This window comes from Rutidosis leptorrhynchoides, chromosome 1 (genome assembly GCF_046630445.1).
Source record: "Rutidosis leptorrhynchoides isolate AG116_Rl617_1_P2 chromosome 1, CSIRO_AGI_Rlap_v1, whole genome shotgun sequence".
In the NCBI taxonomy this organism is placed as follows: Eukaryota; Viridiplantae; Streptophyta; class Magnoliopsida; order Asterales; family Asteraceae; genus Rutidosis; species Rutidosis leptorrhynchoides.
The window spans coordinates 216,009,922-216,034,428 of record NC_092333.1 but is presented as its reverse complement, the minus strand read 5'-3'; the positions used below and the strand labels follow the sequence as shown (position 1 = coordinate 216,034,428).

Sequence of the window (24,507 nt, the reverse complement as noted above, 5' to 3'; positions counted from 1 at the left end):
ATAGGCTCAGGACGGCCCGTAGTCGTCAAAGGAGCTATGCCAACATTAGACGCAACGATCTCGAATTTCAAGTCGGTGACCGCGTAATGTTAAAAGTCGCACCGTGGAAAGGTGTAATCCGTTTCGGGAAGCGCGGGAAGCTAAATTCACGATATATTGGTCCTTTTAAAATCTTGGAGCGTATTGGACCCATTGCTTACCGTTTGGATCTCCCGACTCAATTGAGCTCCGTTCATCCTATTTTCCATGTATCAAACTTGAAGAAATGCCTTGCCGAACCCGATCTCGTCATCCCTCTCGAAAAGCTTACTATTGATGACAAACTTCATTTCGTAGAGGAACCGGTTGAAATTGTGGACAATTCCGTCAAGACGCTAAAACAAAGTAAAATCTCGATCGTTAAAGTTCGTTGGAATGCCAAAAGGGGACCCGAGTTTACTTGGGAAAGACAAGATCAAATGAAAAGGAAGTACCCTCATTTATTCGTGGATTCGGAAACGCAAGATCTCGAGGAAGAAACAACGACTACTACACCTACTTAAATTTCGGGACGAAATTTCTCTTAAGGAGTAGGTAATGTAACGTCCCGTCTTTTTCCGTTTACTTTCCGTTTAATTATTTTAAAGTCCGTTATTTAATTATAACATCTCTCGTTTACTCTACGTATTTAAGGTAATTGGTTTGGTTAATTCACGCACCCGCTATTAAACTTGAGGGACTAAACTTGCCAAGAGACCAAAGATTTGACCAAGTCAACTAGTCAAACCCTTTCTCCTCCACTCACTCATTCACCTCCCTTTCAACTTTTGATACTTCCATTTTTTTCTCTCAACTCACTCAACAAAGATTCATTATCTATTTTCGATCTAGCAAGTGTTCTTCAAAACAAATTACATATTTGAAATCCTTGCATCTTCCTCTTCGATTCCATACCAACTTCATCTCTTTTGGGTAACTTTCTAAAAACTCTAGATTTCTTGTTCTTGATGTTTTTGACTTATAAAAGTGTTAATTAGTGTCTATGGCTCAAGTCTAACATGAATATATGAATTATATGCTTGATCTTGTTATTTTGAGTAACTAGCATGAACTTGAAAATGGGTGTGTTGGATCTTGAGATTTGGTTGCTTAAATGGTGTTAGATGTTAAAAGTGCATGTATTAAATGTGTTACTAGCATCACTAGCTTCATTTTGGTATGTAGGTTGACATGGAAAAACTTCATAAACATAATTATTAAATATATGATTTTGAGTTAGGGTTTAATAGGAGTAAAATGAATTTTTGATGCATTGAATGCTTTGCAATGTTGTTTGTAAGTGTTTAGTTGTATTGTATGCATAATTACCTACGAAACGGCGTATTATATGTGTGCATTTAATTCCCGAATCATCAATGTGCATTTATGAACTTGAAGCATTTATGAACTTGAAGCATTTATGATGAACATTAAATGAGCATTCAACTTAGATTTGATTCTTGTAAATGATGTTTTTGGTAAATGAAATGTGTTTGGTTGTATTCATCGTTAAATTACCTTTCCAACGATGTATGTTATGCGTTTTAAGTGTTTACGGTTCATTAGTTAGGTTTATTTGAAGTTTGATTCGAGACTTGAACAATTTAAGCAGACCAGGAATCAGATCCAGTGTAGTGTCGCGGCGCGGCCACCTTGTGGCACGGCGCGGCATTAGGCATGGTTGGGGACTGATCAACTTTGCAATTACACGAAAAATTCTAACTATGCTACGCACCTCCGATTACCATGTAACTTGTTCTAACATGCTTATATATGAATAATTAGCTTAGAAAAATAGTTCGAGACCCGACCCAAACGTGTTGACTTTTTCGTTGACTTTGACTTGACCAAAGTTGACTTTTATTCAAACTTAACCAGTACTTTGTTTAAACCATTCTAGTCTTCTTGTATACTTGATTCTTGCATGAAACTTGACAACTTGATTCACATGCTATATAATCGAGTCGTAATGAGCCATAGGGCTAATTGAACAACTTTGACCAACCGTGTTTACCGTTATTGATACGACCTACTTGTTTAGGTCAATACTAGCATTCGTTCTTGCACACGTTACTTTGTGAAGTACCTTTTTACTCGTGCACTCAAGGTGAGATCATAGTCCCATCTTTTCAGCAACTTTTATACTTTTAAATCATGGGATGAGAAACATATACGTATCATACTTTTATGCTTTGAACACAAGTACGAAAACAAACATTCCACAGCGAGTTAGAACAAAAAGTCTCAATTCAATTATCATTAGTTACACTTGTAGGGTGTAAACAGGAACTTATGTTGTGTGGATCCATGCGGGCTTGACACGCCCTCATTCGGACGGTTCGCTACCGTTAACGGATGAAATATATTTTCGAGTATAGTGTATGTTCTAACACTACGTAACAGGGTACAAAACAGTTAAGTCTTGATAATTGGGTGCACGCGAACGTACAACTTTTGAAATGCAAACGATTTGGATAATCAACTTTATGAAAATATTAAATCTTGTGGTTCAAAAACAACGTTTACTAATACACCTATGATTTCATGCTTCCGCACACTATTTTTGATACTTGCTTGGATGTCGAGTATACATGCATACACGGAGCGTCTTTTGACTTTACTAAATTGTGTCGCATAGGTTTCATTTGTACTTAAAACGTTGTAATGTAACTAGTCGTTGAACTACTTTTGTAAATCATGAAACATCCTCACATTTGAAATGAATGCGACGTACTTTTGGTCAAACGTTGTTTTAAAGACTTATGACCACGTAACGGGACCTAAGTAGACAGCGCCGTCAATGAAGATTTTGTCGGGTCGCTACACAAATTGAACAACCTACATCACCAATCTCGACTCCACGGTTAACAAGATTAAGACGTGTCGGGAGTCTATCAAGAGCTAAACACCATAAGAAAATGTTTACCTTAATTGGGAGAATTTTATTCCACCTTGTACTAGGATGTAACGAAGGAAGAATTGCATTATCGATCCAATTCCTTGTATCCGAAACTGAGAATCCACCGCTAGGATTTAAAACCCAGTATATGGTATCATCTTGAGTAGATAACTCCACATTTTGTAAAGCAGCAAATAGATTAGACGCCACAGTTTCAATTCTGTCACCCGAAATATCTCGTTTCCATTGCCATGACCACATGTTATTACACCTCCTATCCGCTATAACACATTCCGGATTGACATCTAAATGGAAGATTCTGTTGAAGCGATTGCATAAAGGTTCACTACCGAGCCAGGTGTCTCTCCACAAGCGAATACAAGACCCATTTCCAACTTTAAATCGAATTGGGTACCTTGGAATCCAACCTTCATTTTGAGCCATGTTGTATACTGATATCATATTTGCCCAAATAGTACGCTTATGTTTACTTGCATCTTTCAAACCACCCTTGCTCCCATAGATAGCACCAATTACCTCAGACCATATTCCTTTAGAGTGCGAACAAAATCTCCATATCCATTTTAAAATAAGCGCATAGTTGAAGCCTTTAAGGCTCCCAATTCCCAAACCCCCTTTGTCATGATTTGCCAACACATTATTCCATTTTACCCAATGTATTTTCCTTTCTCCTTCTTGAATACCCCAAAAGAACGAACACCGAATTCTTTCCAACTCTTTCAAAACCGTTTCCGGACATTTAAAAAGAGATAAAAAATATATCCCCAAGCTACCTAAAACTGATTTGATCAATGTTACCCTACCACCAATCGAGAGCATATTACATTTCCACCTTGAAAGACGATTCTTGAATTTTTGAATAAGAGACTTCCAATGATAAATTAAATTCATATTAGCTCCCATTGGTAACCCAAGATAATTAAAAGGCAAAGAACCACAACACCACCCCAATCGGTTAGCTACAAGATTCAATTCCACATTTGTTACACCTATACCATATACACTTGATTTCAAAATATTTATTTTTAATCCCGATGCCAAATAGAAAAAATCAAGAATGCACATAATATTATTCATAGATTCTTCATCCCATTCCGATATAATTAAAGCATCATCAGCATAAAATAAGTGAGATACCTTATAATTAGAATCTCCTACACATGCACCTTTTATTACATTAGAGTCAATTGCTTGCTTTAGGTCTAAGTGTAATCCCTCGATAATTAAAATAAACAAGAAGGGGCTAAGAGGATCACCTTGTCTTAATCCACTTTTTAAACCAAATTCCTTTGTCGGGCTTCCATTTATTAATACCGAGGTACGGGCTGAAGATAAGCACATATGAATCCATCGTCTCCATTTATTCCCAAAACCGAATTTATTTAGCATAACGTCAAGATATTTCCAATTTATCGAATCGTATGCTTTCTAAAAATCCACCTTCAACAACATAAGTTTTCTTTTTCGTGCTTTATACCAATCCATTACCTCACTTAATACGTTTTTAGTTTGTGGGCTTTGTGAGGAAAAAACACATTAGACATTAATTAAATAAATATAAATATAATATTTTTGGCAAAATATATGAATTCGAAGATCAACAAAAACAAACCGGTACAAAAGAAACTAAAATGAGCCCTAGCCACACTAAACAAAATCTAAGATAAACAGTCTCACCGACAGGGTAACAACATGTTTAGCTAGGCTACAAAGAAAACTAAGGCATAACAAACGGAAACTTAATAAGATAAGGTAACACATTTACATTTACATTACATATAAAGCAAAATATAAATATAGTTATTATTACTCCGTATTACACACGGAATACAATATAATGAGGTTGCCAACTACTACATAAATAAGATAGGGTAACACATTACCATGTTTTTAATCCACGCCACCAACTAAAATTCAATATTGAAAAAAACATCACATCTGCTAATATGACACCTTAATCATCACTTTTGCATACTTAGTATGTGTTATCTTCTTAAGCATACATGATTTTTCTTTGAACCGCCACAATAACATAATTCGCACCGATGACTCCTATACACAGTTCTTTATATTTGAAGAACGATATGAAGCCAATAGCTTTCAATATAATGAAAGCAAATGCTAAATTGTTTTCCGTGTAACTTGACCAAGTTCGTAAAAAAATTTCGCCTAAATCAGATTATGCATTCTAGTATAGACTACGTAACGTGGAGTGTAATTATGTATGACCAAACAACGGCCAAATTTCAAATTTGTTGGAAGAAAATAAGAAGTTCCAAAGTCGACACTCTGTATGGATTTTGCTTGCAAAATGCAAGAACTTAAAAGAAAATAGTAACAATGTTTCGTGTTATGGTATTATTACAACTATGGAGAAAGGCTTGCTGAAAGCAGAGGCTGCAGAACAAAAAATGGCACTAATAAACCCAGTATCAGCATATGCATTTATTGACACCACTAAAATTTTAGTAAAATTAAGCCCAAATTTTTTGGTCTTGAAGCATCAGTTTCATTCGCAATAACATAGTGATGCACAAAAATCAAGAGATATCATTAGGAAGACATGTTTGCTAACCATACTATACGAGAACAGCCAACTCAGATATCCTTGTTTTTCTTTTGTTCATAGCAAGTCTCTCTTCTTTTAAGGATATGATGATGTCGTTTTAGCAACCTTAATTAACGATTGGTGGAATCAGAATATTATTTTGCATTTAACTAACTCTATGCATAGAGGTGCCAATTTCGACCTATTTACTTCTGAATGTTTGATTAGGATTATGTGATATATCGATATCAGGTCAAACAGATCTAATCAAAAATTTGATAGGATGGGTAGAAGGCTGTGAGTTCCTAACTCCCGTGATCAAAAAAATCAGATTATTATTGTCACATATACTTTTTGTAAAAAAATACAATGTTTGGTTGGATATACAGTGCTTTGGGTCGACCCAACCTACCCATTATACCACATATATCTAAGATTAAAGTGCAAGATGACTTTACCTCTCGTCGCATTATCAGAGCATTTCTACAGGTAATTTCTCGCAAATCATCCACAAGATCTGTTTAAAGTGCAAGAGATGTATAGTAAATTCATGTTATTGATGCAGTTGGTACTATCATCTTCATCTTGCAGGAATGAATTTTAGTTTGATATATATTTATATTCATATTTAAAGATGAAGAGAATCCGGTTATCTGAAATCAAATTTGAAGGCTAATTACCATTAGCTTGACATTCAATATCATAATTAAGCTGCAAAATTATTGCTTTAGACTAGCTAGTCCATGCATCCAATGTCAGATAATAGCGACCATAATTGACTTTACACATATTCATATTGGTGAAGTTTTGACTATTAGTACGATGCCTAAAATATCCCTTTTTTCAGACAAAATAATAGGAATTGCCTTTGTAATTCATATTTCATTTCACTTTCATTTAAAAGAAGAGACAATCAATATCTCAAAAAAGATAGAGTTAATTGAGTATTACCTTAATTCCTCATAGCCATAATTTCATCTCTTTCTCGGCAAGAGCTGCTCTTACAAGTAGCTTCTCACTTTCTTTCTTCATCAACTGAACTGAAATACTTGAATGATTCACATTGTTAGCAGCTTTTGTAAGTTGTGCCTGCACGTACATTGAAACCAGAAGATACTTCAGATATAAAGAATTAGAGATACAATCTCAAAATAACCATATTATTCAAAACAGTAAACTACTATATGAATATTATGACTTCTTTAATAATCCTTGGCACACAGGTAATCAAGCCTCCCGAGCGCGAGACCTGGTACCGGACCCTCTAGTCACACTCCCTTTTTGAACAATTTGGCATAGCCAAGGATTGAACCCGGGTGGTGTGCTTCATTGGGCAATAAGGTTTGTTGTATTTCAAAAAAACCGGATATTCTGTATAGTTATAAGAATGCTGTGACACTACGTTTTTCGACACACATGGCGGAATTTGCAGTACTCACCAAAGCACGACAACCCCATAAGAGCACGGCCGCACGGAAAATTTAAACATATACCCTTCCAAGTAACTTTTATTATTTAAAAAAAAAAAAAAACCCCTATTTCCATGGCAGAACACTAGGGAGAAGGCAGCAGATACCGATATATTCAGTGGCATCGAAAAGTACAGTTGAACAGAGATTACATATATCTACATCTTGTTATAATGCAAGTATTTCAAAGAGAATTTACTAAAAAGTATATACATAAGCTAGTATCTTTAGGTAGCAGGCAAAAACGTCATCATGACGAAGTTTTTTGGGCAAGAAATCGGGGTGCTAAGCGGTTAAGGGGAAACAACATATATACATGGTCTATTGTTAAAACATTTTTCGAAAAAGCGGTTAAGGGGAAACAACGTATAGACCCCTTTTGCTACCTCTCAAGAGAAGAAGACCGGCTGTAGCAATTTTCTTGCAACTGATCTGTTAAGACAAACATGAGAGAAGAACGGCTCGACCACTTGTCTATCAATGTTGTCAGGCTAAAAACAAGAAACCTGAACTAGTTGAACCTTCTAAGTCTCAAATTGGTCAGTTACTTGGTAACTGTAAGGTTTTTATGACCCATCAACATGAGTAATTCCAGAAAATTACTCATCCACAAAAGATAAACGAAGACAATAAGATAAAATTAAGAACACGATAATTTAACGTGGTTATATGTAATCAAAAGTTAATTACTAAAATCCACGGACCAAACTAGAGAGATTTTATTGATAAAATTTGTGCACACATGTATGGGTTACAATAGGGTCCTTTTATAGAGGAAACCGAACAAACCTTATTTTAGTGTGCCAAGTCTTCGTAACTCCTGCATTGTGATGTATATTGAAGTACAACAACAACAGTGCCCGATCCCACGAATATAGGGTAAGGGGGAGGTAGAGTGTAGACAATCATTCCTCGAACCCTGGATTAGAAGGAAGTCACTACTCCACCCGCGGGTATAGAACCCGTGACTAGATAAGATCGTCCCTCCCTCTACTCGAGAGCCAAGAGATTGCTTCCTAAAGGACCTCCGGCCAGGAATGCTCCTCAAAACGAAATAGTGCGGGCATACGTATATTGAAGTACATGATCCTGAAAATATGAACATGAAAAAAAAGAACTCAAAATAAATTTTGAAAATGTTAGTAAGAGAAAAAAGATAGACCAACCACAATATTACAACCTACGTTAGCAGACTAATATTGAATATAATTGTTAACAACGAGAGTACCTCCATTATTCACAGATTGTGAGATACTAAGAGAGTACCTCCATTATTCAGAGATTGTGAGATACTAAGTATATCTGAAACGATGCATTAATCTTCAAGAAATTCCAAAACTCAAAATCACATATAAAATTGAAACACTTACTTAAATCAAAGCTTATTTGTTGAATTCTGGTTGTGTGCGGAATGTTCTATAAAGACCGAACCTTTACTGCAGTTTACATGGCTCGTCACAGTTACTACACACCTACAAAGGTAAGATGCAAAGTACAGTGTCAAAGATAGTATTATTATTAATAATGATATGATATATTAATATTATTATTATCATTATTGCGAAATTTGATTGATTAACCATCAATAATATACAACAAACTTTATATAACAAAAAGAAAAAATACTTAGAGATTTAGCAACAGGAAACTATACCTTAGAACCTTAACAAAGATGAAAGCCAAAACAATTCAGAACTACGTAACACATCATCATTAATAAATACGTAAGTTACAAAAGTTTAGGCTAAAAAGCGGGAAACGAAGAGCAAACCTGATAGCGAGACCAATTACGAAAGCAAAACTTCTAATCGATAAGTGCAGTTGCTAAACAAAAACAAAGTTAAACAACAACGGAAATTAACTTAACAGTAGTTACTAAAACACAATAATCAAAGGAAAGTAACAAAAAAAAACATGAGAAAGAAAGTAGCCTGTGCCCTAAAAAGTCAAATCAATCATAATAAAAAATGTATACAGAGCACCATAATTAATAAATGAAACAGCTGAAAAAATTAATCTATGAACATATGATTATAGCAAACTATATGAAAATCTATCTAACTTTGCACAAATTGTTGTTATATGAATGTACCAAGCTCAAATATTTACCCTTTTTTGATCAAGACCTACATTTTAACGTAGTTAACTTTGAGAATTTACACCAGATTTTGTTACCATTTGATACAACCAAATAGTAGATCAAAAGTTAAGTTTTACAGTAAAATACGTATGATAGCAATTCGTGTGAATTAAGAATATAATTCGTTACCCTAAATATAAATAAAAATAATTGAGTATAAATATTAATGATTAACCTCGGAAGCAGCAAGTCGGATAGCAAATTTTCGGGTTGTAAGACGGCCGACCTCACGGCGGAATATATCGACACCCGCCGTATCAATACTCGCGCGCTGCCTCATCTTCGCCATCTTCAACCTACAATTAACAATTACTCACTAACAATTAACAATTAATATTATTCAATTCATTTGGAATGTGTTGTACGCATCATATACATTCAGTGTTAGGAAGAAAATACCTAGAAACGGTAAGAATAAAATCGTGACCTTATGTAATTTTTTGATTAACTGTTTGTTAGAGTATTTTTGTTTTTAATCGAATGTTTTAAATAAGAATATACACATCACTAACTACTCTCGTAATCAACCTACAACCATTGTATATACTGTAATTGTTTCCTAGTAGGCCCGGTTATCATGTTCACTTAAATTCTAGCCATGTAACAATCTCCTTTACAAATTTGTTGCTAATCAAGTATTTTATGTGAATCTTCAGTTCCACAAATTAAAATTTTTTGTTAAAACTTTATTAACAGTAGTTTATCGTAATTGACTGCCTACTCGGACTCTAAACCTCAGTTCAACTTATTATTAGATCTGTGTTCAATATGTTAAAGATGCATTAAAGGGGTGCAACATTAATCACAAAGGTTGGCTGCTATGATCCACGTTCTAGGGGAACATCACAATATCTCAAATTGCTAATTTTGTGAAAATAAAAACCATTAACAGCTTATGATAGCTCAGTAGCCCATAACCTGAACTTGCTATTTTCTTAATATAATTATTTCCAATTAAATGTCCACATCGTGTAAATTAAATGGGTCGATTTAGTCTACCATAAATGTACAACTGCGAAGGATATTGTACTGGATTGCCATAACAATAACAATAACAATAACAAATTAAATAATACTGTAAACTTAAATTAATATAGAAGAAAAACAAAAAATTAAACCTGCTTGTTATATATATTGAAATATATATTAAATAGATACCACAACCCAAACAACCACCCTAACACAGCCGTTTCCATCATTTTTGACTTCACCACCACTTCCGCCGCCGCCGCCTCATCATTTTCCGTCAGCACTTCCCGGAACCGTCGCCGTCGATTTCAATTCATAACCGTCACGTGATCCAAACGCTGTAACCAGCGTACGATTCGAAATCCAAACCCTAGGGTTACATGACATATACGAACAACAAATTGATGAAGCTAAACAACGGTTCACGTTATAATCGATCGATGAATTTGAATTAAACGGAGTGTAAACATGATTGAATCTGTAAATTGATGTGTGATTACGTTGATTTTGAAATATATTTGGATTTTTTGTGAAAGAAGTGTGAAGCAATTTGGCCATTGAAGAAGTTGGTTGCCGAAGATGACCGTGGAAATGAGGAAAAATGAATTTGCTTTATAATTGTCGTTGTGTATATATAACCCAGGAGAAGAAGAGGAGTGGGTGGTGGTTGAGAAGAAAGCGCGAGAGACTTCATCAGATGTGGTGGAGAAGATGGGAATGGAGGGAATGGAAAGTTAGGGATAAATATCTTTTAGTGTGAAAGGACTAAAATGCCCTTACTATTGATGAACAGTTGAAAAAATTATATGTATAATTAATATTAATATTTTGTTACATAATATATGGTGTATTTATAATATAAATTTATTAAGGACAACTGGAATTCAAATTAAATTAAAATTAAAATTAAAATTACAAGAACAATAAGCAATAAGTATTGAACAATATGTGTAGATGCTGGTAATGTAGAGCATGATTAGAAATAAGCTAGAATTCAAAAATAATATAATAAATTAATGATGATAAAGGAGTGTATATGTGTGCGCACTGTACAGAGGCCAATTAATAGCATATTAAGAGAAAATTACCCAAATAGACATATTGAAACTTCTCTCTCAAATATAAACGTTGTCAGACATAATTTTTCACTAGTAGACATTGACTTCTCGAAAATAACCCGGTCAACCCTCGCGCATCGCGAAAAAACCTTTAAACCATTTAAAAATCCCCACGTGGCTACCATACTCGCGTATCGCGTAATTTTTGTCTCGAAAATCACAAATCTCGCGAAAACTACTCTCGGAACAACCGGTTAGTTTTAATCGCGAAAACCCTCTCGAAATTTGTAAACAGTCGCGAAATTTTGAATTATTACGCGATTGTTCATCGCGATACTTGTAATTGTGTATCGACGGTTAGGGTTTCACAATTTTATCTCTCAAGGCCACCGCAACCACCATATCCATCGACACCATATCCATCGCCATCGCCACCGTTGACCGTCGCTATCACCACCGTACAGCATTGCGTCCGTACTCCATCTCCCACAAATGCTCGCGTAGTTCTAATTTTGTTTACGTAGAAAGGGTTACGGTCTTACACTACCGTACAGCCACCGTACAGCCAAAACACCTTTACGGATTGGATTTCGACAAATACAAGATCACCTTTACGGTTCATCCAAAACATCTGACTCCACAACAAGCATTGGGTTCGGGTGATTGTGGTGTGTTTGTATGTATGTTTTTATATCGATTAGCTTTTAAGAAGTCGGTTCAACACCCCGTTCTTGTACCGCCTCATCATGCCGGTTTATGGTATCGAGAGCGGATGTTTGATTTATTTTGGGCATGTAAGATGTAGCAAGTAGGAACTAGTCAATTAATTAAATGTATTTATATTTTGTACATCCTTGGACTTTGAACCCCACAACATCATGATTGAAGTGGTTCGACACCAACTAGTAAGTTGGCGACTTGCTTGTTGATCTTAATTTTTCAAATTATTGAAGTATGTTGATAAAAATGTAAATGATTTCGGTTGGATGAGTAATAAGTGTTGTGTTCTTTAATCTGCAGCCATTTTATTGTCCCAGAGTTGGGCCCTGAAGTTACATTTTCATATGCTTCACACAAGGCTGTGAATGAATATAAGGAGGCTAAAGCTGTATGTGTTTATATATGAATTTTAAGAATTTAGATATGTGTATTGAAGTATTATGTTGGTTGCTAACTATTTGTTGTTATTTCAGCTTGGAGTCGATACCGTTCCAGTATTTGTTGGCCCAGTCAGCTACTTGTTGCTATCTAAGCCTGCAAAGGGTGTTGAGAAGACTTTTGATCTTCTATCCCTTCTTGACAAGATCCTTCCCATTTACAAGTACGAATCATACTTACAATTTACTGTTTTTTAATCCTTATGTTGAACTAGAGTTGTTTGGGTCGAGGTATGGGTTTTCCATGCAAGGTAGTTTGGGTTTTTTGAGATGGGTGGTATGGGTTTGGGATCATTATGACAAATTTAAAACTGTTTCGGGCTAAAAGGTCGTTGAAGTTTCTGCTTTGGCCAAGTACGAATCATACTTACAATTTACTGTTTTTTAATCCTTATGTTGAACTAGAGTTGTTTGGGTCGAGGTATGGGTTTTCCATGCAAGGTAGTTTGGGTTTTTTGAGATGGGTGGTATGGGTTTGGGATCATTATGACAAATTTAATCTATCTTTGTGTTTGTATATGTATCCGTTTCTATATTAGATCACCAGTCAACCGATTCATTATGCTGAATGTTTCTTTTCAGGCGTTCTTTGCTGCTAATGCTGCTGCCCAGGCCTCAAGGAAATGCTCCCCAAGAGTGAACAATGAATCCGTCCAGAAGGCTGTAAGTCAATTAAGTTCAATTTGTTAATTGGTGTTGGGAAAGGGCTGACTTTTTTGTTTTTACGATCAAAAGTCTTGACTTGTTCGGTTTCTCAGGCTGTTGCTTTGAGGGGTTCTGACCACCATCGTGCAACCAACGTGAGCGCCAGGTTGGATGCCCAGCAGAAGAAGCTCAACCTACCAATCCTCCCAACAACCACCATTGGTTCTTTCCCACAAACCATCGAGCTCAGGAGAGTCCGTCGTGAGTATAAGGCCAAGAAGTGAGTAATGCTAAAAATAAATAAACAAAATTTTTTTTTTATGAAATCGCAAAACCTGCATTCTTATTTATATAAATCGTCAATTTAATATTTATATTTTATGTATATTCTTGTTTTTATAAATATGTGTGAAAACATGTGTGAAAGTTTGAGCTGATATAAGAAAACAATAAAGGAATTGGATATTAAGTCGCAGTAGCATTTGAACACTTGTTAGCTCCATGGTGGTTAGCTTAATTGGAAACTTTATAGAGTGTGATTGTCTACCTCAAAACATATACAAGTGTTAAAGTAATCTGGTAAAACACCTAACTAAGAATCAATATGATCGCAAATTTAAATGCATGTACATTAATTAAATTAAACAACATAAGGTTAAAACAATACTAAACATGTTTACCAAGCATTATGCTTGTTTCAAATCACAAGTGGGGAAAAAATATGATTTTGTTGAAGTCATGGAGACACGACAATGAATACTTTGATGATCGTCAGCACCACATCGCCTGCAAACTCTTATTTTCACCCTCTCGCCTTGAGATGGAATTCTTGACGTTTTTTTGGGTCTACCAGCATTGCGCTTGTTTGTTGTAGGAGGTAACAAAACTTGATAATTTTCTGGAATAACCCAATTACAAACATCTCCTACAAAGGTAGTTTCCTCAGCATAGGTAGACGTATAACTTGCCATTGTGAACCATTGTTTCGCCAATTCAGCACAGTTATCAATACCATTTTCCTTAGACACCGCGATAACGTGACCACATGGTAGACCAGAGTTAGTCCATTGTTTACACGAACATTCGTTGGTCTGCATGTCTACGAGACAATTAGATTTTCCATCGTTGACTTGGTAACGAGTTTTACTAATCCCATACACTTTCCACATGTTAGATTTACGTATTCTTTTGTAAATCTTTGTCTCCGAGGGGTGTAAGTATATGACCAAGTTTTTCGTACTTCTCTGCACAATTAAGCACATTTCATAAATTTCACGTTAATGAGCGAAACATGTAATGTAAATTGAGTTTGTCATTTTACCTCCAAGTGCACGTCTTTCAAAAGACCATCTTTGTACTAAACCTCTAAAAAATTCCAATATCATTGTTATAGGCATTTTTCGTGCGCAAGCTGATAATGAATTTACCGACTCAACACAATTAGAGGTTAAGTAGTTATACCTATTTACAGGACAACGAGCCCTAGACCATCTACCTAACTCGACACGGTTAAGCTTATCATATGCATTTTCATTAATGATACGAAGTTGTTCCATGTATAAATCAAATTGTCTCACTGTATGAGCTTTGCATATTTTCCAAAAGAGCCAATCATGTTTTTTTGGTAAATCAATGTTCATCAATAAATGACAACAACATATACCATGAAAAGCAGCCGGGAAGATTTGACGAATCCCTTGGGCAATACCTAAATGCCTATCAGAAATGAAAACTAAATTCGCAACATTGCCTATGCATTGTCTTAACTTAGTCATAAACCAAGTCCAAGTTCTACCAGACTCACCGCCACAGATCCCGTAAGCGAGTGGGACAATATTATTGTTTCCATCCATTCCCACAGCAACCAAATTATGAAATGTCCCGTTCTTATTGATTAAAAACGTTCCATATTAATTGATTTCATTGCGAGGTTTTGACCTCTATATGAGACGTTTTTCAAAGACTGCATTCATTTTAAAACAAACCATAACCTTTATTTCATCAATAAAGGTTTAAAAAGCTTTACGTAGATTATCAAATAATGATAATCTAAAATATACTGTTTACACACGACCATTACATAATGGTTTACAATAGAAATATATTACATCGACATATGTTTCTTGAATGCAGTTTTTACATAATATCATACAAACATGGACTCCAAATTTTGTCCTTATTTTAGTATGCAACAGCGGAAGCTCTTAATATTCACCTGAGAATAAACATGCTTTAAACGTCAACAAAAATGTTGGTGAGTTATAGGTTTAACCTATATATTATCAAATCATAATAATAGACCACAAGATTTCATATTTCAATACACATCCCATACATAGAGATAAAAATCATTCATATGGTGAACACCTGGTAACCGACATTAACAAAATGCATATATAAGAATATCCCCATCATTCTGGGACACCCTTCGGATATGATATAAATTTCGAAGTACTAAAGCATCCGGTACTTTGGATGGGGTTTGTTAAGCCCAATAGATCTATCTTTAGGATTCGCGTCAATTAGGGTGTATGTTCCCTAATTCTTAGATTACCAGACTTAATAAAAATGGGCATATTCAATTTCGATAATTCAACCATAGAATGTAGTTTCACGTACTTGTGTCTATTTTGTAAATCATTTATAAAACCTGCATGTATTCTCATCCCAAAAATATTATATTTTAAAAGTGGGACTATAACTCACTTTCACAGATTTTTACTTCGTCGGGAAGTAAGACTTGGCCACTGGTTGATTCACGAACCTATAACAATATATACATATATATCAAAGTATGTTCAAAATATATTTACAACACTTTTAATATATTTTGATGTTTTAAGTTTATTAAGTCAGCTGTCCTCGTTAGTAACCTACAACTAGTTGTCCACAGTTAGATGTACAGAAATAAATCGATAAATATTATCTTGAATCAATCCACGACCCAGTGTATACGTATCTCAGTATTGATCACAACTCAAACTATATATATTTTGGAATCAACCTCAACCCTGTATAGCTAACTCCAACATTCACATATAGAGTGTCTATGGTTGTTCCGAAATATATATAGATGTGTCGACATGATAGGTCAAAACATTGTATACGTGTCTATGGTATCTCAAGATTACATAATATAAAATACAAGTTGATTAAGTTATGGTTGGAATAGATTTGTTACCAATTTTCACGTAGCTAAAATGAGAAAAATTATCCAATCTTGTTTTACCCATAACTTCTTCATTTTAAATCCGTTTTGAGTGAATCAAATTGCTATGGTTTCATATTGAACTCTATTTTATGAATCTAAACAGAAAAAGTATAGGTTTATAGTCAGAAAAATAAGTTACAAGTTGTTTTTGTAAAGGTAGTCATTTCAGTCGAAAGAACGACGTCTAGATGACCATTTTAGAAAACATACTTCCACTTTGAGTTTAACCATAATTTTTGGATATAGTTTCATGTTCATAATAAAAATCATTTTCTCAGAATAACAACTTTTAAATCAAAGTTTATCATAGTTTTTAATTAACTAACCCAAAACAGCCCGCGGTGTTACTACGACGGCGTAAATCCGGTTTTACGGTGTTTTTCGTGTTTCCAGGTTTTAAATCATTAAGTTAGCATATAATATAGATATAGAATATGTGTTTAGTTGATTTTAAAAGTCAAGTTAGAAGGATTAACTTTTATTTGCGAACAAGTTTAGAATTAACTAAACTATGTTATAGTGATTACAAGTTTAAACCTTCGAATAAGATAGCTTTATATGTATGAATCGAATGATATTATGAACATCATTAATACCTCAAGTTCCTTGGATAAATCTACTGGAAATGAGAAAAATAGATCTAGCTTCAAAGGATCCTTGGATGGCTTGAAAGTTCTTGAAGCAGAATCATGACACGAAAAAAATTTCAAGTAAGATTTCCACTCGAAATAAGATTGTTATAGTTATAGAAATTGAATTAAAGTTTGAATATGATTATTACCTTGTATTAGAAAGATAACCTACTGTAAGTAACAAAGGTTTCTTGATCTTGGATGATTACTTGGAATGGATTTAGAAAACTTTGAAGTAAACTTGCAATCTTGGAAGTATTCTTGATTTTATGAAACTAGAACTTTTGGAATTTATGAAGAACACTTAGAACTTGAAGATAGAACTTGAGAGAGATCAATTAGATGAAGAAAATTGAAGAATGAAAGTGTTTGTAGGTGTTTTTGGTCGTTGGTGTATGGATTAGATATAAAGGATATGTAATTTTGTTTTCATGTAAATAAGTCATGAATTATTACTCATATTTTTATAATTTTATGAGATATTTCATGCTAGTTGCCAAATGATGGTTCCCACATGTGTTAGGTGACTCACATGGGCTGCTAAGAGCTAATCATTGGAGTGTATATACCAACAGTACATACATCTAAAAGCTGTGTATTGTACGAGTACGAATACGGGTGCATACGAGTAGAATTGTTGATGAAACTGAACGAGGATGTAATTGTAAGCATTTTTGTTAAGTAGAAGTATTTTGATAAGTGTCTTGAAGTCTTTCAAAAGTGTATGAATACATATTAAAACACTACATGTATATACATTTTAACTGAGTCGTTAAGTCATCGTTAGTCGTTACATGTAAGTGTTGTTTTGAAACCTTTAGGTTAACGATCTTGTTAAATGCTGTTAACCCAATGTTTATAATATCAAATGAGATTTTAAATTATTATATTATCATGATATTATGATGTATGAATATCTCTTAATATGATATATATATATATACATTAAATGTCGTTACAACGATAATTGTTACATATATGTCTCGTTTCAAAATCATTAAGTTAGTAGTCTTGCTTTTACATATGTAGTTCATTGTTAATATACTTAATGATATGTTTACTTATCATAATATCATGTTAACTATATATATAACCATATATATGTCATCATATAGTTTTTACAAGTTTAAACGTTCGTGAATCACCGGTCAACTTGGGTGGTCAATTGTCTATATGAAACCTATTTCAATTAATCAAGTCTTAACAAGTTTGATTGCTTAACATGTTGGAAACACTTAATCATGTAAATAACAATTTCATTTAATATATATATAAACATGGAAAAGTTCGGGTCACTACAGTACCTACCCGTTAAATAAATTTCGTCCCGAAATTTTAAGCAGTTGGAGGTGTTGACGTATCTTCTGGAAATAAATGCGGGTATTTCTTCTTCATCTGATCTTCACGCTCCCAGGTGAACTCGGGTCCTCTACGAGCATTCCATCGAACCTTAACAATCGGTATCTTGTTTTGTTTAAGTCTCTTAACCTCACGATCCATTATTTCGACGGGTTCTTCAATGAATTGAAGTTTTTCGTCCAACGGAATAGTGAGATCTTCTTTAGCAAAACATTTCTTCAAATTTGAGACGTGGAAAGTTTTATGTACAGCCGCGAGTTGTTGAGGTAGCTCCAGTTGGTAAGCTACTGGTCCGACACGATCTATAATCTTGAATGGTCCAATATACCTTGGATTTAATTTACCTCGTTTACCAAATCGAACAACGCCTTTCCAAGGTGCAACCTTAAGCATGACCATCTCTCCAATTTCAAATTCTATATCTTTTCTTTTAATGTCGGCGTAGCTCTTTTGTCGACTCTGAGCGATTTTCAATCTTTGTTGAATTTGGATGATTTTCTCGGTAGTTTCTTGTATTATCTCCGGACCCGTAATCTGTCTATCCCCCACTTCACTCCAACAAATCGGAGACCTGCACTTTCTACCATAAAGTGCTTCAAACGGCGCCATCTCAATGCTTGAATGGTAGCTGTTGTTGTAGGAAAATTCTGCTACGCGTAGATGTCGATTCCAACTGTTTCCGAAATCAATAACACAAGCTCGTAGCATGTCTTCAAGCGTTTATATCGTCCTTTCGCTCTGCCCATCAGTTTGTGGATGATAGGCAGTACTCATGTCTAGACGAGTTCCCAATGCTTGCTGTAATGTCTGCTAGAATCTTGAAATAAATCTGCCATCCCTATCAGAGATAATAGAGATTGGTATTCCATGTCTGGAGACGACTTCCTTCAAATACAGTCGTGTTAATTTCTCCATCTTGTCATCTTCTCTTATTGGCAGGAAGTGTGCTGACTTGGTGAGACGATCAACTATTACCCAAATAGTATCAAAACCACTTGCTGTCCTTGGCAATTTAGTGATGAAATCCATGGTAATGTTTTCCCATTTCCATTCCGGGATTTCGGGTTGTTGAAGTAGACCTGATGGTTTCTGATGCTCAGCTTTGACCTTAGAACATGTCAAACATTCTCCTACATATTTAGCAACATCGGCTTTCATACCCGGCCACCAAAAATGTTTCTTGAGATCCTTGTACATCTTCCCCGTTCCAGGATGTATTGAGTATCTGGTTTTATGAGCTTCTCTAAGTACCATTTCTCTCATATCTCCAAATTTTGGTACCCAAATCCTTTCAGCCCTATACCGGGTTCCATCTTCCCGAATATTAAGATGCTTCTCCGATCCTTTGGGTATTTCATCCTTTAAATTTTCCTCTTTTAAAACTCCTTGTTGTGCCTCCTTTATTTGAGTAGTAAGGTTATTATGAATCATTATATTCATAGATTTTACTCGAATGGGTTCTCTGTCCTTCCTGCTCAAGGCATCGGCTACCACATTTGCCTTCCCCGGGTGGTAACGAATCTCAAAGTCGTAATCATTCAATAATTCAATCCACCTACGCTGCCTCATATTCAGTTGTTTCTGATTAAATATGTGTTGAAGACTTTTGTGGTCGGTATATATAATACTTTTGACCCCATATAAGTAGTGCCTCCAAGTCTTTAATGCAAAAACAACCGCGCCTAATTCCAAATCATGTGTCGTATAATTTTGTTCGTGAATCTTCAATTGTCTAGACGCATAAGCAATCACCTTCGTTCGTTGCATTAATACACAACCGAGACCTTGCTTTGATGCATCACAATAAATCACAAAATCATCATTCCCTTCAGGCAATGACAATATAGGTGCCGTAGTTAGCTTTTTATTCAATAACTGAAACGCTTTCTCTTGTTCATCATTCCATTCAAATTTCTTCCCTTTATGCGTTAATGCAGTCAAGGGTTTTGCTATTCTGGAAAAGTCTTGGATGAACCTTCTGTAGTAACCAGCTAGTCCTAAAAACTGGCGTATGTGTTTCGGAGTTTTCGGGGTTTCCCACTTTTCAACAGTTTCTATCTTTGCCGGATCCACCTTAATACCTTCTTTGTTCACTATGTGACTGAGGAATTGAACTTCTTCCAACCAAAATGCACACTTTGAAAACTTAGCGTACAATTCTTCCTTCTTCAATACTTCTAACACCTTTCTCAAATGTTCACCGTGTTCTTGGTCATTCTTTGATTAAATAAGTATGTCATCAATGAAAACAATGACAAACTTGTCAAGGTATGGTCCACACACTCGGTTCATAAGGTCCATGAACACAGCTGGTGCATTAGTTAAACCAAACGGCATGACCATAAACTCGTAATGACCGTAACATGTTCTGAAAGCAGTCTTTGGAATATCATCTTCTTTCACCCGCATTTGATGATACCCGGAACGTAAGTCAATCTTTGAATAAACAGACGAGCCTTGTAGTTGATCAAATAAGTCGTCAATTCTCGGCAGTGGATAACGGTTTTTGATGGTAAGTTTGTTCAACTCTCTGTAGTCAATACACAACCTAAATGTACCATCTTTCTTCTTGACAAACAAAACAGGAGCTCCCCACGGTGATGTGCTTGGTCGAATGAAACCACGCTCTAAAAGTTCTTGTAATTGGCTTTGCAGTTCTTTCATCTCGCTGGGTGCGAGTCTATAAGGAGCACGAGCTATTGGTGCAGCTCCTGGTACAAGATCTATTTGAAATTCAACAGATCGATGTGGGGGTAATCCCGGTAATTCTTTCTTAAATACATCTGGAAATTCTTTTGCGACGGGAACATCATTGATGCTCTTTTCTTCAGTTTGTACTTTCTCGACGTGTGCTAGAACAGCATAGCAACCTTTTCTTATTAGTTTTTGTGCCTTCAAATTACTAATAAGATGTAGCTTCGTGTTGCTCTTTTCTCCGTACACCATTAAGGGTTTTCCTTTTTCTCGTATAATGCGAATTGCATTTTTGTAATAAACGATCTCTGCTTTCACTTCTTTCAACCAGTCCATACCGATTGTCACATCAAAACTCCCTAACTCTACTGGTATCAAGTCAATCTTAAATGTTTCGCTAACCAGTTTAATTTCTCGATTCCGACATATATTATCTGCTGAAATTAATTTACCATTTGCTAATTCGAGTAAAAATTTACTATCCAACGGCGTCAATGGACAACTTAATTTAGCACAAAAATCTCTACTCATATAGCTTCTATCCGCACCCGAATCAAATAAAACGTAAGCAGATTTATTGTCAATAAGAAACGTACCCGTAACAAGCTCCGAGTCTTCCTGTGCCTCTGCCGCATTAATATTGAAAACTCTTCCGCGGCCTTGTCCATTCATGTTCTCCTGGTTCGGTCAATTTCTAATAATGTGGCCCGATTTTCCACATTTATAACAAACTACATTGGCATAACTTGCTCCGACACTACTTGCTCCGCCATTACTCGTTCCGACACCATTTGTTCCTTTCGTTCTGTTAACCCCTGGTCCGTAGACCTCACACTTCGCCGCGCTATGACCATTTCTTTTACACTTGTTGCAAAATTTGGTGCAGAACCCTGAGTGATACTTTTCACACCTTTGGCATAGCTGCTTCTGATTGTTGTTGTTGTTGTGATTGTTATTGTTGTTGGGACGATTGTTGTAGTTGTTGTTGTTGTTGTTGTTGTTGTTGTTGTTGTTGTTGTTGTTGTTGTTGTTGTTGGGCCGTTTGTTGTAGTTGCGATTGATGTTGCGATTGTTGGGATAATTGTTGCGATTATTATTGTAATTGCTGTTGTTGTTGTTGTATTGGTGATTCTTATCACCGTTTTTCTCCCACTTTCTTTTGACTTACTTCACATTGGCCTCTTCAGCCGTCTGTTCTTTAATTCTTTCCTCAATCTGGTTCACTAGTTTGTGAGCCATTCTACATGCCTGTTGTATGGAGGCGGGCTCGTGTGAACTTATATCTTCTTGGATTCTTTCCAGTAATCCTTTCACAAACGCGTCGATCTTCTCTTCCTCATCTTCGAACGCTCCCGGACACAATAGGCACAATTCTGTGAATCGTCTTTCGTACGTGGTAATATCAAATCCTTGGGTTCGTAACCCTCTAAGTTCTGTCTTGAGCTTATTGACCTCGGTTCTGGGACGGTACTTCTCGTTCATCAAGTGCTTGAATGCTGACCACGGTAGTGCGTAAGCATCATCTTGTCCCACTTGCTCTAGATAGGTATTCCACCATGTTAACGCAGAACCTGTGAAGGTATGCGTAGCGTACTTCACTTTGTCCTCTTCAGTACACTTACTTATGGCAAACACCGATTCGACCTTCTCGGTCCACCGTTTCAATCCAATCGGTCCTTCGGTTCCATCAAATTCCAAAGGTTTGCAGGCAGTGAATTCTTTGTAGGTGCATCCTACACGATTTCCTGTACTGCTAGATCCAAGGTTATTGTTGGCATGTAGCGCAGCCTGTACTGCGGCTATGTTTGAAGCTAGAAAAGTACGGAATTCCTCTTCATTCATATTCACGGTGTGTCGAGTAGTCGGTGCCATTTCCTTCAAAATAGTCAAATGGAACAAGTTAATCATACAGAATATTAAGAGTAGTTAATAGTATTTCGTAGCATAATATGAACTCATTTATAAAAGCTTTTTCTTCATATTAGCGTTTTATAAGTTTAAATTCGGGTAGTACTTACCCGTTAAGTTCATACTTAGTAGCTAATATACCATTCAACTACTACAATTCTATATGAAAAACTGATTATAATAATATTTCGCGTTCAAACTTTTATACAATATTTTACAAACTTACAATACTGCTTATTTTACATAAAGCATGAAATATAGCACACAATAAATTTGATACAAGATGGTTGTGAAGATAATTCTAGCTAGTACACAAGTCGTTCAGCAAAGGCAATAAAGACACGTAATTCATACGTCCAGAAACAAGTCATGCATTCTGGTTTTACTAGGACTACTTCCCATCCTTGGTCTTGTGGAACATAACCGTTATGGCCGTTGATAAGACAGCGTGTTGTAACGTCGTCAAAGGGACGAGGGTTACGTAATGACCAACAGTCTCGTAATAACCTAAAAACCTCATTTCTTACCCCAATTACCGACTCCGTCACTTGTGGGAACGTTTTGTTTAATAGCTGTAGCTCGATGTTCTTTTTTTCACTTTGGTGAGAAGCGAACATTACTAACCCGTAAGCATAGCATGCTTCTTTATGTTGCATGTTAGCCGCTTTTTCTAAATCATGAAGTCCTATATTCGGATACATTGAGTCAAAATAATTTCTTAACCCGTTGCGTAAAATAGCATTTGGGTTCCCCGCAATATATGCGTCAAAGTAAACACATCGTAACTTATGGGTTTCCCAATGTGATATCCCCCATCTTTCAAACGAAAGTCTCTTATAAACCAAGACATTCTTGGAACGTTCTTCGAATGTCTTACAAACTGATCTCGCCTTAAATAGTTGTGTCGAGGACTTCTGACCGACTCTAGACAAAATTTCATCAATCATGTCTCCGGGTAGGTCTCTTAAAATATTGGGTTGTCTATCCATTTTGTGTTTTTATACTGTAAAACAGACAAGAGTTAGATTAAAAAAAAAATACTTATTAATACAAGCAATTTTTACATATAACATAAAGTATAAGCACACTATATTACATATATTACACCACACGAATACAACTATCTTATTCCGACTCGCTCGTTTCTTCTTCTTCGGTTTTGGTTCGTTTTGCCAAGTTTCTAGGGATATATGATGTTCCCCTAATACTAGCTGTCGTTTTCCACAACAGTTTAGAAAAACCTGGTGGTTTAGAGGTTCTCGGGTCATTGTCACAACTTAAGAAATACTGGTGTTGATGATACATATAAACTTCATCGGGTTTGGAATCAAATTTCTCTATTTTTATGCCCTTTCCCTTATTATTTTCTTTTGCTTTCTTAAATTCAGTTGGGGTAATTTCTATAACATCATCGGAATTCTCGTCGGAATCCGATTCATCGGAAAATTGGTAATCCTCCCAATATTTTGCTTCCTTGACGGAAACACCATTGACCATAATTAACCTTGGTCGGTTGGTTGAGGATTTTCTTTTACTTAACCGTTTTATTATTTCCCCCACCGGTTCTATTTCCTCCTCCGGTTCCTCCTCTTCCGGTTCTGATTCTTCTTCCGGTTCTGATTCTTCTTCCGGTTCCTCTTCGGGAACTTGTGAATCAGTCCAATATATATTCGACTCTTCGTTATTATTAGGTGAGTCAATGGGATTTGTTCTAGAGGTAGACATCTATCACACAATATCAAACATGTTAAGAGATTAATATATCACATAATATATACA

At 35.6% G+C, this 24,507-nt stretch overlaps 2 protein-coding genes and 1 long non-coding RNA gene across 6 annotated transcripts; all 3 read right to left on the bottom strand.

Annotated features, from left to right (window-relative positions):
• Positions 1-5,232: 5,232 nt before the first annotated feature.
• LOC139868244 (uncharacterized) lies at positions 5,233-10,141 on the bottom strand. Of its 4 annotated transcripts, none has more exons than XR_011765958.1 (3): positions 7,745-10,141; positions 5,945-6,575; positions 5,233-5,612 (listed from the first exon to the last, which is right to left on the bottom strand). It is a non-coding gene; the product is annotated as an uncharacterized lncRNA (long non-coding RNA). The 4 variants fall into 4 exon arrangements; XR_011765956.1 differs by having other exon boundaries at positions 5,233-6,575; positions 7,745-8,779; positions 9,271-10,141; XR_011765957.1 differs by having other exon boundaries at positions 5,233-6,575; positions 7,745-8,044; positions 8,184-10,133.
• A 3,469-nt stretch (positions 10,142-13,610) lies between these two features.
• Positions 13,611-14,093, bottom strand: LOC139894511 (uncharacterized). The gene has a single exon (XM_071877839.1). It carries the CDS (start codon positions 14,091-14,093, stop codon positions 13,611-13,613), a length of 483 nt encoding a protein of 160 aa, XP_071733940.1.
• A 7-nt stretch (positions 14,094-14,100) lies between these two features.
• Positions 14,101-14,777, bottom strand: LOC139894503 (uncharacterized). Its single transcript, XM_071877832.1, has 2 exons — positions 14,246-14,777; positions 14,101-14,168 (listed from the first exon to the last, which is right to left on the bottom strand). Exons 1-2 carry the CDS (start codon positions 14,775-14,777, stop codon positions 14,101-14,103), a joined length of 600 nt encoding a protein of 199 aa, XP_071733933.1.
• Between the last annotated feature and the right edge of the window lie 9,730 nt (positions 14,778-24,507).